We start from the raw sequence: 20,930 nt of genomic DNA, 5'->3' as shown, positions 1-20,930 counted from the left end.
TATAACTTCTGGTTGAAGTTTATAAAATTACTGTATCACTGAATGCATCAATGTATACTGTAGCAGCCATTTGCTAACTGGGTGTGTGTCATGTACCATCCAGACTAGGTCAGGGCAGGTGTGACAGGAACAATTATAAGCTATTAACCTAAATGCAATGGTTTTCCATTCAGATGGAGACACCCTAAAAGAATGAGATGGCTGCAGCCTAGAGGAAATCAGTTCTCCCCATGCTGTCTATGGGGGTTGGGGAGTGGTGGGCCTGAGCAAGTCTCTAGCAGGGAAGGGAAAAAAAAAGAACGAAGACAAGGGTGTTAGGAGCTGCTGTTAAAAAGTGACATGTTTACCCAGCGGTCCAGGAGAGCGATCCAAGCATTATGAAGACTTGGTGGACGGGAACTGTGTACAGATCGGTGTGTACCTAGATCTGTGTATTTCTTGTGCTTTCACTATGAGTGAAGTGTGACTGGTTTAGAGAGTCCTCTGACAAGTCTGTATGTTACTTATTTCAATCATCACACACTCCTGAAGTGTTAAACTATAAGTCAGAGTACCCAAGAGGGTGGAGCTCTGAGGAAGATGTGCTTGAACAACTGGGGCATCCCTGATAGTGGTGCCAGGAGTCATGCATATTACACCTGGTGTGTATCACTGGCAGGAGCAGGGCCACAGGAGAGGAGCAAAGGGACATTTGGCCCCAACCCCATTTGAAACGGCTGCCCAAACAGAGTGGCATTGCAATCTGGTGCCCCATGCCATAACACCAAACATTGAAATTTGGTCATCATGGCGAGGCAACTGGGCCAAACCAGAATGGTGCCATGCTAAGGGAAAAGTGAAAGTGGTTCAGTCATGCATACCATGTGAACATTTTTTGAGAGAGCTGGACTGAAAAGTCCCATTCCCTAGAAGCTGTACCAGAGACTATGCCTGAGAAGTGTGCCCGAGAAACCAGAGGGCATGGCTACACTTACATTTTTGCAGCGCTGGTAGTTACAGCTGTGCTCGTACAGCTGTGGAGGGCCAGCGCTGCAGTCTGTCCACACTGACAGCGACCAGCACTGCAGTGTGGCCACATTTGCAGCATTTGCAGCGCTGTTGGGAGTGGTGCATTGTGGGCAGCTATCCCAGCGTTCAAGTGGCTGCAACGTGCTTTTCAAAAGAGGGGGGTGGGGTGGAGTGTGACAGGGAGCTTGCAGGAGAACAGAGAGAGTGATTTTTGGAGCAGACACTGTGTGACAGCTCCCTGCTTTGCAAATTCTGGCCATTTCCCCCACCCCTTCTCAATCACTCTTAAATGTAAAAGGGCTTCAGACCAGATAAGCAGCTTCTCCGACGGACTCCCCACTCTCCTCCCTCCCCACCCCCCGCCGTGCTGTTTGTCTCCTCAAGCAAACAGCTGTGAACATTCCAAAGCCTCGGCTTGCTCGCTCGCTGCAGCAAAGAGCAGCTGTGTTTTTTTTAGATAAGTAGCTCCGGGGAGTACCTTCCGGTTTGTTGTATACAGGAATTGTGGATACCTCCTAATACCCTGGGGCCAATAACAGCGCTGGTGAGTGTCCACACCTGATGAGCAGCACTGCATCAGCAGCGCTGGATTCGCTACACCCGTAGCGGACCAGGTGTACAGCCAGCGCTGCAGGAAGGGAGTTGCAGCGCTGGCTGAGCTCTGGAAGTGTGGACACCTGGTAAGTTGCAGCGCTGTAACCCCCTCACCAGAGCTGCAACTTGCAAGTGTAGCCAAGCCCAGAGACTGTAGCCGGAGCGTGCCCAGACCCAGGGGAGCTTAAAAGCATGTGGATCCAGTGCATTGGTCCATATACAGCAACCTGGCAAGTGTGTTTCATGTAAACAAAAAATACCTTCACAATAATTGGGAATAAAAAAATTGAGAGAATAATATTTTTACAGTTCCAGAGGGTTTGTTCCTCCCTATAGACGTCTTTAAATGGTAAGAGCCTAATTTCTCCAATGAGGGCCTCAGACATATACAAAGATAAACTAATCAGTATGGATTTAATCCTGCAAACATTCCCGTAAGTGGTACCACTGCTTATTTCCATAGTCCGGACATACCACCATAAGGCTGATAGTCAATGTAAGGTTTTAAACTTCATAGCTTTACTGTATCAAGTTTTGTAAAATCAAATCTAGTAAGACACTGAACCTGGAAATTTATTTACTAAATTTATGCTACTGAAGTGGGAGGCTAAGCAACTCAAAAAAATTATTATGATTATGCTATAGGAAACCATGATCTCATTGTGCACTCTTGTTTGCCTCCCTGTTCTATACATTGTAACTCATGTAAAGGTGTCCGTTCTGTGCAGAAACACAGAGCGTCTCATCATTAAAAAAATTAAGGTTAAAATATCTTTTCAAATAGTAAAGGTTTATAAAGATTCTGTTTTGACCACTATGCAATGTGATTAGGGATCTTTTGCAAATGACAAATTGGCAAGTGTACTTCTTTAGACAATCAGTAATGTCAGGAAATCTTAGAAGTGCGTTCCTTGTATTTAAGCTTTCAACTCTCTTGAAAAATCATGGGTAGGCAAACAAAATATTTTAGAATCATTACTGTTATGCAGCATTACACTAGCTGAGCAGACCACACAACTAACAAGACCTAGTTCCAGTTCAGTTTCCTCTCACATCCTGCTCCGTAACTTATGATTTTGCCCAATCCTCTCCCCCATTGTCTTTTTCTCCTAGTCTTGACTGTGCATTTTTTCATTCTATTGTTAGAAGAGCCTCTCACTAAGCAACTTCACTCTTCTAAACTCATTTATTTCATCTCGCTTTACAACATGCTCTTCTGCTGCCACTTAGTTAGTAGTTTGTATTATGCCTGTTTAAATCAGAGTATAAGCTCTTCCAGGCCAAAGACCTTGCCTTCTTAACACATGCATTTCTAAAATGTCATATAACTTAATAAGAAACATTGTGACTGTCATAAACAGATGGTTAAGGGTTAATATCTCTTTTACCTGTAAAGGGTTAAGAAGCTCAGTAAACCTGGCTGACACCTGACCAGAGGACCAACAGGGGGACAAGATACTTTCAAATCTTGGTGGAGGGAAGTCTTTCTTTGTGCTTTTTGTTTTGTTCGTTGTTCGCTCTTGGGACTAAGAGGGACCAGATGTACATCCAGGCTCTCCAAACCTTTCTGAATCAGTCTTTCATGTGTCAAAATTGTAAGTAATAGCCAGGCAAGGCGGATTAGTCTTATGTTTGTTTTCTCAACTTGTGAATGTTTCTTTTTGCTGGAAGGATTTTTAACTCTGTTTGCTGTAACTTTGAATCTATGGCTGGGGGGATCCTCTGGGTCTATATAAATCTGAGTACCCTGTAAAGCATTTTCCATCCTGATTTTACAGAGATAATTTTTACCTTTTCCTTCTTTAATTAAAAGCTTTCTTTTTAAGAATCTGATTGATTTTCCTTGTTTTAAGATCCAAGGGGATTGGGTCTGAACTCACCAGGGATTGGTGGGGGGAAAGGAGGCAGGGATGGTTAATTCCTCCTTGTTTTAAGATCCAAGGAGTTTAAATCTGTGTGCACCAGGGAATTGGTGAAGCCTCCCAAGGCAACCCAGGGAGGGGAAAGTCTGGGGGCGGGGAGGACAGGGAGTGCGCCAGACACCGAATTTCTAGCTGGTGGCAGTGTTACCAGATCTAAGCTAGTAATTAAGCTTAGAAGTGTTCATGCAGGTCCCCACTTTTGTACTCTAAAGTTCAAACTGGGGAAAGAAACCTTGACAGTGACATCATACGCCAAGTGAGCACAGAAACATAGGTCCCTGCCCTTAGGAGCTTAGATACTACAGGTACCACTGATATATCGATACAATACAGCAGGTACACAAAAATACATACCAAGCTATAAAGAGAGTAGTGTCAGCACATATCCTCAGAGTGCCTCATAGTACATGTGGATCTTCAGAAAAAAAATTGACAGATATAAAGATAAGAGCTTAGTATTCACCTGTCCTTGCTCTCTCTCTGTAGGGTCTCCAATGTTCAACTAGTTTCCCATCTACGGTATTCTTAATGATTAAACGAACAATGGGGAACTGGTGTATGCAGTGTATTTGTAGTCATTTTGGTTCCAGGATATTAGAGAGACAAGGTAGGTGAAGTAATATCTTTTATTGGACCAACTTCTGTTGATGAGAGAGACAAGCTTTCGAGTCTCACACAAATGAAGAGGAGCTTTTCTCATTTATCAACAGAAGTTGATTGAATAAAAGATGCTACCTCACCCAGCTTGTCTCTCTATGGGAAACGTGTTATTAGTTATTTTCATCTGGGCTAGGATCCTCTAAATGTATTTTGTATATTTACTTACTTGTTTTGGAAACCCTATATGCTTTTCTAGAGCTAATGCAGGCAAATGAGCTGAGCAGCAGTTTTCTGTTGGTCCCCTGAAAATATCCTTTTACTATCAATGCAACCCTAACTTCTGCGAACTTTTGATACTGGTTGTTTGTGATGAACATGAGGAGAATTAATGTGTGACATGGTCAAACTGATGAGCTAGGAAGATGACTTTTTCATCAGCATATTTAAAGGTTTTAAGGAAGACAAGCTAGCATTTGCCAAAACCAGAAAGGTGGTGGTTCAGTAGTCAAGATGCAAGATTACGGAGGGCCCAGCTGAGAGTTTTAACTGTGTGGATGAATATGTAAGGTTGGATCTTAAGAGTCTAGAAAGAGTGAATCAGAGATGAAGTGGAGAATACAGGCCTTAATGAGAGAAAGGAAGGATGCTGTCCATGATGACTGAAAAAATGGGAACCGTGTATCGGGAGGAGGAGCTGGGGGAACAAGAGATCAGTTTTGGTCCCGGTTGAGCTTGAATTGACAGCTGCACATTTACAAGCAGATAACAGAAAAATCTGAGATTTTAGTTTAAATAAATGGAGACATTTACCAGCAAAAATATGACAGTTAAAGCCACGTTTTGAATTAGATCACTTACAGAGATAAGGTGTAGAGAATGGAGCCCCGTCTGACTTCCACTGAAAGTTGGAGTGGGGATTTGTAACATGGTGGCTTATCCCATTGGCAGGAAAGCCAGGGGCTAAGCCAACCCTAATTACAGGATAAGCCCCACCTAAGAGGAATCAGATGATTCCTATATAAAAGGAGCCAGGCTTCAGTAGTGATAAAGAGGCGGAGGGAAGTTCCTATAAAGGCAGGAAGCTCAGAGCAGGATATGGCAGTGAAAGGGGTGAGAACGAGGAAAATGCCACTGTACGTGTAAAGAGTACAAAAAGCAAGAAGGCTCTTTCAGGGCCCTGAGTCAGTTGGGAAAAAGCTTTCCAGGAAGGCAGGTAGGCCTGGGAGAAATTCTGATCAAACGGGGAAGACACTGAATGTTTTATGTTAAGATGTTTGGGGGGCTTTTTAATTTGGATAACTGTGACCCCAGAAGGGGTGGATCAAAAACTGTGACCTAGCCAGAGGGCTGAGTCATTGGATGAGTTACCAGCAAGCAGAGAAACTGCCACAGCACCCGAGTGATTGTTGACAGGGGGTGCTAGCTCAACAAGAAGCAATGATGCCACAATTGGCCAAGCGGGGGCACTCAGGTAAGCAGACTCAATTAACAGATGATTACATTTCAAGTTGGCAGTGTTCAATTAAACATTTGAACATAATCTACTGGTAAAAGGTTTCCACCCTATTCCTACTAGATGTACACACTTGCTTAACTTTCAGTACAAGGGTGGTCCTTAAATTCTTAAGTAAAGCACATATTTAAGGCTACGAGATGGGGCCTTGGTGTTCAGTACCACAATTAACTACATTAAATACATTGAGGTAATCAATAAAAGTGACATTGGTCTCATTTAAATCAGCATTTTGTCTTGTCTCCTCTTCTTAATGGAATCTTTCAATGAAGTACATAGTAAGAAAAGTTAATAACTAATATGCTTTAAAATATTGAACTCCTATTTTAATTCAATTAACACTTAAAGTGAATTACACCAACCAGAAAGCACTGATCTTTCAAGAAAATTTAGCATTCATTTGGTAGCCCAGACATTTTCTTCAATTTCACAGACTTCAGATTATTGAGGAATCATATATTTGTGGTCAGGGCTTTTCTTTAACCAATTTTAGGTAATTATTTATTAATCATAAAAGTCCATGTTCTGTATAGATGATCTTCCTTTCTTAAATTTTGACACAGAAAATAAAAAAGCTAAACAAATTTCATGGTAATTGTATATTAATGCATGTATCTAACATTCTATAATTTGCATTTCACAATCAGTAAAAGCTTTCTTGCTGAAAAATATTTTTTTCTATAATGTCCACAATAAAATGGATATATTTTGCCTTGAGTACAGATTTTGTCATCCTTATTCATGTGCAGCAGGTCCTTAAGTCATCAGTTAGCCCCACTGAAGATAGTAAACACCAGAGCTGAGTGAATAACTGACTTTGCAGTTCTCTGGCCCTTCCAGAAGATAACAGAACAATATAATTTTGATTCAGATTAAAAAAAACCAAAAATTGAAAACATTTCAGCAAATTGAAAAAATCCATTCCAGGTCAGACAAAACATGTTTCACTCTCTCCAAAATATTTTGTTTCAAGCATTTTTAAAGGGATAGATTAACACAATAGGAGGAGGAGATGGTGGTGGTGGTCATTATGAATTGCCACTCTGAACAATGATTAATAGCCATTGGGCCAGAGGGATGCAATAACTTTAGTGCCTGGTAATTAGGGCACTCACATAGGATGTGGGAGACCCAAGTTCAAGTCCCAGCTCCACTGACTATTTAAAGCTATTTATAAACTGCTTCAACAGGACAGACTGAGACACCCACACCAGAGCATCTCATGGCCCAGTGGCTAGGCCACTCTCCTGCAGTGTGGGAGAAAAGTTCTGATACCTTCTCCAAATCAGGCAGAGTGAGGAACTGAACTGGGGTCTCCCATATCCCACTTGCGTGGCCTAACCACTAGGCTAAAAGTTATAAGGAGAGCACCATCACCCCACTTCCTCCTCCTCACTCACCTCTTCTTGTTTTGTGGACAGTATCTCAGTCTTGACAAAAATTTGTTTGTCCTGAACTATTTGTTGAATTTGTATCAAACTTTTGAGTTTTGTTCAGCTGAAAAATGCCTTTTTTGCAAACAGTTTATTTGCCGGAAAAATAGTCAGAGGCATAGTAAACACTGAAATCAATGGGGCAACCTGAGGAGTGAAAGACTACTTTCACATGAGTAAGAGCATGTCTGCACTTAAAGAACTTAAGTGAAGATGCTCTTACACCAGTGAGAGAGCTTCTCCCATTAGCATAGTCAATCCACCTCCGTCAGAGGCTGTAGCTATGTCAAGAGGAGAAGCTCTCCCACCAACATAGTGCAGTCTACACAGGGGGTTAGGTCAGCATAACTATGTTGGGGTGTGAATTTTGCGCATCCTTGAGCAATGTAGTTATACCAATATAAGTCTGCAGTGTAGACCTGGCCAAAGAATGGCAGAATCTAGTCTATTGTGATATAAAGCTTGATTAATAAAAAAAATAAAAATCTTCATTTAAAATCTGCATTTCCTAACCCAAATAAAAATATGAAGCAAATTAAAAAAAAAAAACTTTAATTTCAATATTGTCTTCCCTCTTCTAAATTTAAATCTATATTTTCCATCTACATGGAAATTTTATAGCTGCTTGAATACTAGTAGACAATATTGAGAATGTTCAGAACTTAAGCTAAATCTCCAGTAACTACATACAGGGATTTTCCCCCTACAAGCTTCTCCCGTATCAAAATTAAACAAGAAATTCTTGCTTAATATCTTCAGTATAAGATTTGGTTTGAAATACAGTACACAAGCTCAAATGTAAGAACAAATATCAGTTATTACTAACTGAAGATCAGAAATGTTCTCCTCTTACCTTAATGCAGAGTAGACTCCCAAAGATAGGAAGGTATAGTCAGGATCATAGTACAGATACACAGAGGACACACAGTATGGAAGAACATCAATTACACCCACAGCAATTATCTTCCCATCTAGCCAATACTGCTGGTGAAAAGAACCATAACCACAATCGGGACCACTGGGAGGATTCTCTGCCTAAGGGAAACAAAAAAAGGGGATAACTAGTGATTAAACAAGTTTTCTGTATAAACACTGAAAAAAGATAGTAGAGAGCAACACACACTGAGATCTTATTCCACAATACAAAGGATGGAGAGACAATTTGAAGACCCTCCACTTCCATGCTACACATGTTCCCTATCACTATTAAACAATAATGCAATGTGAAGTATCCATGAATACCTAAAGTCTTGAAGTATCAAAATCAAATAAGATGGATAATCAATTCCTGTTTCGAAAAACAAGCATTTCACAGAGTTAGCCTTATAGCTTGCAGGATGGTGTCAATGCATGATTCTCTCTATAGTCATGATCAATAGTCTAAACTTTGTGTACCAAAGATCAGAAAAGGGATTCTGCTGAAATTATGAGCATTCAAAATTATCTGGTTTTTTTTTTCCAGATTGTTATATGTGCAATTTAAAGCAGGTTGCAAACGATGCTTTTCCCTGATATGGCCATGAGTCTTTTCCTATTTCTACCTTTATAAGGGACATGCCACCAAAGGTGTGTGTCATTTAATATAGGTATTAAATATTTAAATGGTATTTATAAATGCTTTATATTTTTTCCACTCATTAATATCCTCTTGTTGATCTGTTAAGAATTTATTTTCTAAAAATTATATGTAAGATCAGGGTGCTGAAGAACCAAATTTAAGCTCTGTAGTCTTGTATAGCGTGTAACAGAAGACTGCAGATAATTCTTGTTGGACTAAGCTCTTAGAACTGTAAGCAATGTTTTTAGTTTATTAGCAATGGGGAGCAAGAAAAAGCAGGAATGGTCTGTTTTGACTCTTTTCCCTTCAAAGAAAGAAGGTGTCCAATCTTATCTTAACACCATGCATTGTTAAATGAAACAAATAGCTATGAAGGATCTGAATACATGTAATGATTCTTGTGCAATATATAAAGGAACTAACCTTAATTTTTAAAGCCACCTTCTAGATTTAGTAGGTCCTACAGAGATCAAAGAATGTGTCAGAAAAAGCTATGATATAGGAGCACATCCTTGAGCTAATGATGTTATGTTAGTTTTGCAGAGTTGCTGGAAAGAGATTAGTTTTATCCCTCCATATCTGCTTTATGATTATTGGAACACACCCATTTTTTGTACAACAAGAACCTCACCTGTAATCTTGTTCAGACGGGGAAAAAACCCAACATACACCTCTACCTCGATATAACGCGACACGATATAACACGAATTCGGATATAACGCTGTAAAGCAGTGCTCGGGGGGGGGAGGGGCTGTGCACTCCGGTGGATCAAAGCAAGTTCGATATAACGCTGTTTCATCTATAACACGGTAAGATTTTTTGGCTTCTGAGGAAAGCATTATATCGAGGTAGAGGTGTAGTTCTCTTCTGATCAGTTGCTGGTATAGATTACCAATTTCAATAATACAAACTGACTCAAGACTTCAATAGTGTAATCATGTAGCATAGCACAGAGTGCTATATTAATATGAACAATTCTGTCTAAATGTGTAGGTTTGAGGTTTTTTTATTATTATTATTCTTAAAACTAATTTTGGGACTTATTTTTTGCTTCTCCCATTTTGGAAAAGTCAAAAATGTTCAGAAGTAGGACTCTGAGGAGCACATCTCAAGGCTTGTCCACCATGCCCCATTGTTCAGTCTACAGAGGAATAAACAGCAGTGTGCACCAAAGGGCTGTTCTGTAATTCCCCTGTGTGGACCCTGTGTGGAGACTTAAAAGGCACCTTGTTTGCATTAATATAGTTAGAGCAGTGGTTCTCTGCTGCTGACCCCTTTCACACTGCAAGCCTCTGAGTGGACCCCCCCTTTATAAATTAAAAAAAAATGTTTTTATATATTTAACACCATTATAAATGCTAGATGCAAAGCAGAGCCCGGGTGGAGGCTGACAGCTCGCGACCCCCATATAATAACCTCAGAATGCCCTAAGGAGTCCATCCCCAGTTTGAGAACCCCTGAGTTAGAGACAGTGTAGCCATAGTCTCAGATTCCCACATGTTGTTAAACACATATAGATTTCCCCTAGAGGAAGGCTGGATGCAGGTCCAACACTGACTCATGCATCTATTTACCAAAGAGTGTTGCTAACTAGGTTGTTAAATGCATACATGAATATATTGTACAATATGGGTTACTGTTACTATGAGAACCTTAATTATTACTTCGTACTCTCTTCCTTTTGTGTATACCTTACTGTCAATACGACTGCTACACCGTTTCAATATAATATTTGCATTTTAAAATGCTTTCTGTATTTTATCAAGGGTTTCCATTGTACAATTATTTTCGAGAAAAAGTGCCAAGTTCAGTGAAGCACGAAGTTTGAAGATGAGTACTCTGCTTTGTAGGGTTCAAAAAACAAACAGGAAAACAATCTTGGCAACGTGCTCTCATACATTAGAGTACAATACTTAAACTCTAGTAACACTTTTTGCTTTACTACAAATTGTCAGGATTTCTGATGATATAATTTATGGTTTTATGACAAAAATATTTTGAATATGGTCCCAGATCAACCCAGAACTAACTGCAATGCAGGACAAGATTTTGTTCATGCCTCTTCATTTAATATATTACTTTCAGAATATGGTTATTGGAAGAAAAGTGTGAGGAGAAGGGAAGAACACAATACAGACCAACCTTGTCCCATGCTCATAATAAAACTGATTAACCAGACAATTCTGTAACTTCTGAAGAGGCTAAGCAGTCCACATTGTACTGCTGCTACAGTTAAAATCACTATCCTTTAAAACAGCGAACGCTGAAATACCTTGAGACTGTATTTAACTAAGCGATGGGAGAGAGGGTGTAGATTCTAAACAATGGATGCTATTCTCATTCTCAAAAAAAAAAAAAAAAAAAAAAGACAGCGCAAGAGGACAAAGACATACCTCAATATCAGAAAGGTAACAACATACAGAAAACATTCAATGTTGACGGTTCCACAATCGCTCCACACCTACCAAATGATACAGAATTGCACATTTCTTCTATGCTGAAGTGGAGACCAAGATCTCATGCCCAGATATATACAGCAGTATTAGAAAACTCCATATCCCACACTGCCAAATACAAGTTGGGGACTTGTCTACACAAACATTTAGTACATGAAAAGTTGGCGTGAGCATTTACCCCACAATAGCCTGCTGTGCACTAACTGTCCATGGGAACCCTGCTGATGTACACTAACACTTCATTAGTGGGCTTTAATCCAATCCCATTTCAAAGCAGGGCAGATCAAAGTGTAATAATGAACTGCTAAGTGCACATCAGCAAGGTCCACCTGAACAAGCAGTTGCAACAGGCTGATTCACACCCCGGCTTGCTGCAAACTAAACATTAATGTACACAAGTCCATATTGTCACCACAGGACATTCAGAAATCATCGGTAATCACACAATATGCAGTAATCGAGTCTCATAAGCTATGTGCTCAGCAAGATGCAGTTCTACTCTATGATCCATGTAAACATGGCACCCAATTCCCTTTAAGTTTTCTCCCTATATGTGTTGAGTCATGTATATGCTCTAGTAACAGAGTCTGAAAGCCCATGCTCCCTCAGTGACTTAAGTGCAAACCTAAAATTATGTCAAGTTACAGCAATTGCTTTCAGTGCAACTTCACGTCTAACTGAGGGCACAGGAAGAGACAGATGGCTATTCATTCTTTAGTCCCATCCAAAATTACCTTATTGGTCACTTGTGCTGTTTCAGCCAAACACATTTTTTTACTTTTAAATGGAGCAAATGTGATGTAGTTCCACTGAGACACAACAAACATGTTACCCTATTGTGACGGTGCCCCCCTCATAAGGCTTTATGGCATATGCTTATGATTGCACGTGTGACATAACTAGAATATGTTTTAGGCTACATATGCCATGTAACATATCTATATAAAGGTTATGATCTACTGAATGTATTCATCCTGTTTGTATGCGTGTATCATTTTTCTATTTGAAGTTATGAATATTGGCTGTGTACTGGCTTAATTTTAACTAGCCTAGTAGAGCATTTGGTAAGTTTCTTGTGAAAAGTACAAATTAAGTGCCCAGTCAAAAACCACTTAAGCCAGCAATGAACTTGAAGATGCCAATCCACATCTGAGCCTTCCCAGGAATGTGGCTTGGCTGGTAAAAACTGAGTCATGCATGGACATGTGACTTTCCCATGTGACTCCAAAACTCCATCTTGGAGTTGGATGTTGCATAGGAATAAGGAGGGAATCTCCACCCACAAGAGAAAATCTATTTAAACCCATGGGAGACCCATTCATTTGGATATCATCTGGCTAAAGAGAGCCTCTCCACCCCCAAGGATACCTGAAAGGAACTGGAACAAAGAATATTAATAGGTCAGCACATGACTGTTTCTAGAACCATCCTATCATGTATCTGAAGATACTTGAAGATTACGCTTAAACAACTCTTGTACAAATGCAATATAGGATACTATCTGCTTACTTTAACGTCTAGAAGCATATATATACACATACATACACACACACGGTTTTCCTTTCATACAATCATAGAATATTAGGGTTGGAAGGGACTTCAGAAGGTCATCTAGTCCAATCCCCCTGCTCAAAGAAGGACCAATCCCCAAACAGATTTTTACCCCAGTTCCCTAAATGGCCCCTCAAGGATTGAACTCACAACTTTGGGCTTAGCAGGCCAATGCTCAAACGACTGAGCGATTCCTCCTTGTCCCTTGTGTAATATTTGGGCATTCCAAGTTTTCAGAAAAATGAAATGTATTTTTACATAGAGGGAATAGAGGGAGTACTAGTTTGTGAAGTCAGGAATCCTGACCTCTATTGCAAGGACCAAAAGTGATTCATTATGTGACTTTGGCCAGAGAAATTCCGTCTCTCAGTTTTTCCATGTTTAAAATTGGTACAATACTGTTCTCAGACAGATATTGAGAGGCTTAATGTTTACAGCAATTTAGATGATTCAGAGTAACTAGTGGTAAATCTCAAACTGTAAAGTATTTGTTGCAGAAGAATCTTCAGAGCTGATCTTTCTTCTCTGCTCTCTAGGGAGAGGGCAGGTCAGGGTGGTTGGCTGTAAGGATATAATTTATTGTTGTTGTGTTTGTACAGGCAGTCTAGTATGCAGATTAGGTAAGTATCTAAAGCCAGAGACTGGTTCTTCAAACTAAGAAGAAAATCATCTTCTAATTTAAAATGTATTGCACAACTAATTTTGGCATGCCGTTTTCTTTACCATCTAGTTCCCTTTAATCCTGAATTCCGCAGTGTTCAACTTAATTATCCATTCTGTCATGTTTTTCACTGGACAACAACTTCTTTACGAAGAACTGCTTTTCACTCAATAAATCTGATATTATTTTCTATTGCCAACTGTTTTACATTACAACAACAGAAGGTGAGTTTAAGTGAAGAATTTTTATACCATAGCCTAGACTGAATAGACGATGGGCAGTTGAACTTATTCTGATTGGTACCACATGTCAAAAATTAGTCACATGAACAAAAATAATTTCAACTGACTTGTTCGAACAATTCAGTCACTTTTACCAAACAAGTAATTCCAGTGAGAAAGACCATTCAAGTACTGTTTACAATATGACCATTTATAAAAGGTACACGAGAAAGTATTTGGCTATAGTCATTACAAACTAAATGCATTGAACCAGAACTAAGACTGGAGTACACAAGCAAGATTCAAATCTTATTTATGAAAGCCGCATGCCCTACATCTATATTTGCAAAATATTCCTCCATTTAAAAAAAAAATTATATGAAATAACCTTGTCAAAATTAAACCTCTAAACAGAACAATTTCAAGATTTTACGGACTAAAACTCAGATATTTCTCCTTGCACAGATTTCACCAATTGCTTTTGCAACCAATAACTACAATGTGGTATTCCTAACGCTAATTAGGACAGCTTGTGCATCAATAGAAAATGTGGACCTTAAACTATAGTGCATATACATAGACTTGTTTCTATGCAGATATTATATCAGTTATGTTTTTCCTTATATAAATTATTTGTTCATGCAGCAGCTACTCAAAAGACAAAAAACCTTGATTTTTGCATTTTAAAAGAATCATTTAAAGTAAATACATTCAGAATTTTAAAACCTTAACCATATGTCAGAGTTATTTCTATATTAGATCTAATGATTAATTCTTCATTAGGGATTATTTTCACATATATGTTCCAAGAGAAAGGAACACTACCTTAAGCACCAGCTCCTCATGCGGACCAAAGCTCTTAGCACTTTCTGCAAGCAGTCAAGGGTCAGTTTAGCCATTATTTCAAGTTAAAACAAAACTGAAACTGTTCTAATTTGTGCCTGCTATTATGTTGCACTGCTCCAGCATTGTCCGAGCATCATGCTCTTGCCCCTTGCATGCACTCAGAATGCACATCACCCTGGCAACAGATGTTGATCGGGCCCTCAGCAAGAAGACATGGACTGAAATACACTCATTATATTAAGAGCAATATATTTTTCTATTTTCGTCTCATTCCACCAATAGAGGTGCAATAGAGGTGCACTTCTATTTGAAGAGTCACATCCTAGTACCTTAAATCTAGCAGAAAATGCTGTATTATGCTTTTGCATTACACAGCTTCACAAACAAGTACTTGTGTTTCTTGTAAATTAAACTGCTTCTGATTTCTTCACATGTTAAAAAGTCAATCTCTGTGAAGCAGCGAAGTTGGAAGAGTAAGCTTTTATCCACATGCAAAAAAAGTCTAAACTTAAATATCTGAAGTTAAAAACTGTCCATCCCGATTTGTTGAACTTTCAGAGAAAAGTATATAGAATTACAAGCAGCACAAAGTATACAGAATGACATTTCAGCTAACGTGCAGTTGTTTTGTGAAGTAAAAGAATGCCTGTGTGCTTGCAGATGGTAGCGAGTAGGGGGAGAAAAGGCCTATAACGTCATCTCAACCAAAATGAATCAATGAACCCCCGCAAAAGAAGCACAGGTGTCAGGTACAGTATTTACTTTTTCTATGTTAAGTATTTCCATTATTAATTCCCACCAATTCAATTATTGTAAAATATTATGAACAAATTATATTTTACAATGAATGTATTACAGGCATACCAATAATTCCAGAAAAGAGTTCTGGAATCTACGTTATATTAAACAAAACCTCACCGAATAAAGTTTTATTTTACACATTTTCCTTTCATGCAAAGTAATCTTTTGTAACATATTATTCCCCACGCTCCCCAGTATCTTAGTGAATGCTCAACTCCATTAAACTTGAGGTCTTACTTGTATTAAATTCCATCTAGTGGCTTTTGAGGTACAACAGATCTAGGATACAAAGTCAATGTGAAATATTGATCTGTCCCTCAAGAAATGGGTGCATAGCACCTTGCACTATTAAAGTGTCCTTTTGGGACTGGCTATGTTAAGTACACCATAATTGACACCAGGTGATTAAGACATACCGTACAGGGCTCACCTCATCTACCAGAAACACTGCACCCTAACTCTTATTCCACAAAAACTCTGAGTTATTCTGATTACTACAAAAAGTGCCAGGGCTTCTAAGATTAATGAGTCAAGAAATCCAAGGTCAAAAGCACTCTGTGGAAACAGTCTGACATTAGAAATAGTATTCCCCTAGTAACACAGTTTAAAATATTTATGCATTCAGGGTTTTAAAAAGAGGGTGTCTAAAGACAGCATGGTCCAAGTGAAAAATAATAAGAGTTTTAAAAGCTAACTGTTTTTTCCGAATTTAATAAATTACATTAAATTACATTAAAAAGAAAAAACACTGGGGGGGGGGGGGGGAAAGCTAAACCTCAAGCTGAGAGAATCACAACACAACTAGGTATGCTGTGATTAAGGGCTGTACAATATTATTAAAACCCCAGGCCCTCAGAAGTCTGAGGCAAATGACCTTGAATGCTACCTTTTCTTCAAACAAGACCTAATATTTGGGTTATTTTTATTATGGTATTTCAAAGGCGATGGGCTTGATTCAACCCTAGGTTAGCAGAACAAGGTACAAACTGTTGGGTGGCCTGGCTCCAGGCCATCTGGTACAGCAGGAGCGGCTGGTATCTTGTACCATCCCAAGCCTTCAGACACCCACCCCCTCACAGGGTGCTGTACCCTGAGTTAACAGACACTGACTCACAGAAAGCAGTATAGTTTATAATTGAACAATTCATGTCTCACCACTAGCCATTCATTAACCTGTGCTAATATATCCTTATTTTATTATCTAGTGGAATACATTTGACAGTTTTGTTTGCTGTTTTTTAGCACAGGAAATAATGAGAAAGAAAAAAGATAACAAAATTCAGTAATTATTTAGTTTGAATAGATTAGTTGAATATATTTTTTAAAATATATCACATTTTAATTTAAAAAAACAGGCAGGGAAAAGGGTAACACGGTCCCAGGAAGTTGTTTGGTTTTTTTGTTTTTGTTTTTTTTTGAGTTAAACATAAGCAGAGAGGCAGAATGATAGAAATAAGGATGTCCTATATGTTCTGCAGCAAATCTCTAAGTGTGAACAACTTTTACATTCACAGGGAGACCAACTAAATAATTTAAATCCGCAAACACAACAGTGTAGAATATCTGAATATATCACACCATGCTCCCAGTCAACAAGTTGAAGCTTTATACAAGAATAAGGTCAATTAGTTTCTCTCCCCCTCCCCCCGAGGGTTGAGGCTATCAGGTCACAAATGCTAATATTAGGTATCAATATGAAAAAAAATCAATAATTCATTGGTGTGAGAATGATAAAGATTTACTGATATGGGTGCAGTCAAAAATGTAGATTTAAGAACTAAAACCAGGACCAAAATAAAGATAAACTAGTTTATATCATGTCAAAAAAGTACAATAAAATGTATTTTGTTCCATGTTAATTCCATTTAACATCATATTCAACTAGCTACCCATTCTATTAACACCAGAGGATTTGATTCCACTTTGACATCATACCATACTGGCTATATATTTTTACATCTCAATGTTGTATCATTAGTGCTTTAAATCATATTTAATATTAACTTTTATCATATAATATATTGTATTGACCATAAGTTCAGTAACACAGTGGAACATGTTTATAGTAAATTGTTATATTCAAACTTCATGTATTGTAGTCAATGTCCCAGATTGCTTTAATGCATGTCAGTCACTTTCACTTTTCGTATAGAAGCTTTACTTTATTTATAATTATTAATTTGTACCACCAGGGCACTTAGGAGTAATGGTCCAGGACCCCATTGTGCAAGGCACTGTACATAAACAAAACAAAAAGATGGTTCCTGCCCTAAAGAACTTACGATCAAGGTAACTGTGTAATTTTTACTCCTATATAGTCTGGTCACTACCTGTTCCTGTTGTATCTTGGAATACAGCAATTATCACTTACCAGATGGAATGTAACAACTGTAACAATTAAGGGGATCATACTTTCTCTCTCTTCTGCTTTGGATGTAAAGAAGAAGGTGGGAAGACAAGTCTATACTGCCCATAAAGGGAAAGGAAAGGAGGAAATCTCTGGCTTCGAGTCCAGATACAGTTTTCCCTGCGGTCAGTGAAATTAGGCTTTCAAAATGCCTCCTCAGTATTCTATGCACCTAGCCACACTCCTGGGGGTCCTAGAGGGAATCTTTTGCCAGGTGTGCCCTCACTTTTTATTGGAACTCTGCTGATGTTGGAGTTAATTGTGTGAGGTTCCTGCATGCTATCCCACTAACATTATGCCAGTTTACTAGTCAGACTGAATTACAGTATGTGGTCATTTTTAATGTCTTCAGTTCTGGTGGCTTTGAACAGTCATGCTCACTTCTTCGGTTGATGCAGTGTAAGCAATATATTTTCAACAAAGAGGACACTGATAAAAGCAACTCCTGGAATATATTTGAAAAAAGTAAATCTTTGCTGTTTTTCTTGTAGCTGGTAATAATTCTCTATACCCACAAGGAAATAAATGGGGAATGACTTCACAGTTTGGCCAAATATTTTTATTTCCTGTTTCTCACAAAATAAACGACTGAACTAAATTTCAGCACTCATATGAATCCTTATAGGCGTCAACACTGCTACAAGCTTTAAACTGATTTTTAATTAGCTATGATAGCTAAGCCTTATAGTACCACAATTTTAATAAAGCAAACTCGCTGCAGTACGTTGCAATCATTGGATGAAACCTAGGCATACAATCTATCTCAGGTTTCCTTGACAATGAAGAAACTATTTTCTCTAAACAACTTCAATAAATGTATATTCAAATTTTTTTACATGAATAGTATTGCATAAATTGTAGTTTTTCATTATGAAATTAAACAGAATTATTCACACTGTTCTGGGAAAAAAGAGAACTAAATTAAAGTAAATGGTGAAGATTAATAACGGATGTCACCCTAATCATAATGGGGGAAAATATTGGTGTCTTAAATGTTCCAACACTGGATATTTTTGCCGTAACTACATAGGGTTTCTGCTTTCATTTGAAAAGAGTTTCCTAATTTGCAAGCTCTTACTATTAGTGTATCTGAAAAGCAATTGGGATTGTTAGCAGTATATAAATGGTGTATCCAACTTCAAAGGGAAAATGAAAAACAAGCAAGACATGCAGTTTGTAGTCATGCACTTTGTCATGTGATCCTGACAGATCTCTCAGGCTAAACTGGGTTGGGAAAAGGAGACAGCGGGGCCCTGATCCTGCAAACACTTGCACATGTATTTAGCTTAATGCACTCTGAAACTCTCATTGGAACCAATGGGATCACTCACAATGCAAAAAATTAATCAGGAATTTACATCTTTGCAGGATTAGGGCCTTGGATGGGAAACCAATTATAAAATCTTTGTACCAAAGAGCATTGTACCCAACAGCTCTGAAATGAGGATTTTATATGCTAATGTTCATAATCTCTAGCACAGAGGTGGGCAAACTACGGCCTGCTCCCGGCCAGCCCCAGCCCCCACCCCCGCTGTCCCTCCTACCCCGCAACCTCAGCTCACCATGCTGGCAGCGCGGTAGTGTGGCTGGCTCTGGCCGGGAGGCGCGGCTCAGGGGCAGATTTACAAGTAAACACAGGGTGCCCTGGCACAGGCCCCTCAACAACAGGGGGCCCCAGGGCTGGGCACTCGGGCAGCTCAGCACTGGAGCACCCTCCACGGGGAGGAGGGGCTGCACTGTGGGGGCAAGGGAGCAGGCGGCGGTGCGGGTGGGAGGAACGCGGGGAACGCAGCCAGAGGACTCAGAAGGAGCACCAGGTGGCCGTACAGCTGGCCGGAGAGAAGCGGTGCTTTGAAGGGGAAACCGCTGCTTCTCTCTGGCTGCGTGGCTGCCCCTGCTCCTCCTGAGTCCTCCGCCCATGTTCGCAGGGCCATACTCCAAAAGGGGCTGGGGGGGGGGATGGAGGGAGCAGGGGGAGTTGGGGGCAGGGGGTCCAGGAGGAGGTGCTCAAAGGGCGCTCAGGGGACAAGGAGCAGGGGGAGTTGGATGGGTCGGCTGATCTGAGGGGGGCAGTCAGGGGGTCGGAGGGGGCATGGGGTAGGCTGTTTGGGGGGCACAGCCTTCCTTACCCGACCCTCCATACCGTTTCGCAACCCCGATGTGGCCCTCGGGCCAAAAAGTTTGCCTACCCCTGCTCTAGCATTTTGAATGTGCCCTAGTTTTAAAATACTTATAGCAGAAGAGTGTAAGGCTATGATGTAGCGGGGTCATCACCCTGCTCCAGCCCTGAAGGACTTAAAAACAGCCCTGGGAAAGGGCTGTCCCGGGGCGCCAATAGGAAAAGGCTAGGAGGCAGCCAATCAGGGCCACGCTGGGCCCTGTAAAACAGCTGAAGGGCCAGAAGGCAATGGAGTCTTGCTCCGGCCTTGGAGGGAGACAGGCCTGGCTGCCTGGAGACAGTGTACTGGACAGAGCAGTGCTGGGAAGCTCCAGTCTGTCAACTCCCCACGCTGAGGCCTTGGGTCAAGGCCTAAACAGGTACTGGGGCTGCAGGGATGTAGCCCGGGATTAGGCAGAGGCAGCTGCTCCAACCTCCTTGCCAATGATGAGTGGCCATTACAGACTGCAGTCTGCCCCAGTGAGCAGGGGCTAGATGATGACTGGGCAGTAGCCACTGAGGCAAGATGGGTTTAGAGAGTTGGGAATTCCCCAGGGAGGGCAGACCCAGAGAGCGGAGGTACTACTGGGGCAGAACCCCAAGGTAAACGGCACCGGGGTCCGGGAAGGACTCAGGGCCAGCGGGAGGCGAGACACCTGGCCAGCAGAGGGCACTCCGAGGCTGAAAAAAGCTAATTCCCAGACAACCAGCAGGAGGCGCCACATCAGTGAGTCATCTCTTCGTTACATATGAGTTATATACTTATGAAGGTTTTTTTTAACAACCAGTGATTTTGAGTTCATTTTGGAACACTGAATTTCCCTGAGTTTGTCCAACACAGATCAAATATCAAATATCTGTCCAACAGAGATCAAACTGCTGGTCTTTAATCAAGATAGTTGTCTGAATGTTCTGTAATAACGTTCCTATTAGTTTTATAGCTGAAGTTTATAGAACAAATTACTACAGGTCTGTCGCATCTTATTTGCATTTAACATGCGTGATTTCAGCTTCACATGGTCGGTAAAAACAAAAAAAAACTCCAAAAAATAACCATTTTAATACTGTACCTGTAGTGTGGGCGATTCTGCCCGCCATTCAACTCAATGTAATTTTGACTAGATGCAGTTTTCGCTTTACGCGCTAACCGCGGAACAGAACCCCCGCATAAGATGAGACTCACCTGTACTTACTTTTTAAT

The 20,930-nt window shown here is 40.2% G+C and overlaps 1 protein-coding gene across 5 annotated transcripts in view; it reads right to left on the bottom strand.

The window, feature by feature from the left end:
• ATE1 (arginyltransferase 1) overlaps positions 1-20,930 on the bottom strand; it is a 186,414-nt gene that overhangs the window by 96,136 nt on the left and 69,348 nt on the right. For all 5 annotated transcript variants that reach the window (XM_075072503.1, XM_032776705.2, XM_032776700.2 and 2 more), the window contains one exon: positions 7,924-8,105. In XM_075072503.1, coding sequence (XP_074928604.1) covers positions 7,924-8,105 — 182 coding nt within the window. The remainder of the gene's footprint in view (positions 1-7,923; positions 8,106-20,930) is intronic.

Source organism: Chelonoidis abingdonii, chromosome 15 (assembly GCF_003597395.2).
Source record: "Chelonoidis abingdonii isolate Lonesome George chromosome 15, CheloAbing_2.0, whole genome shotgun sequence".
Taxonomy (NCBI): Eukaryota; Metazoa; Chordata; order Testudines; family Testudinidae; genus Chelonoidis; species Chelonoidis abingdonii.
This window is presented reverse-complemented; position numbering and strand designations above follow the sequence as displayed.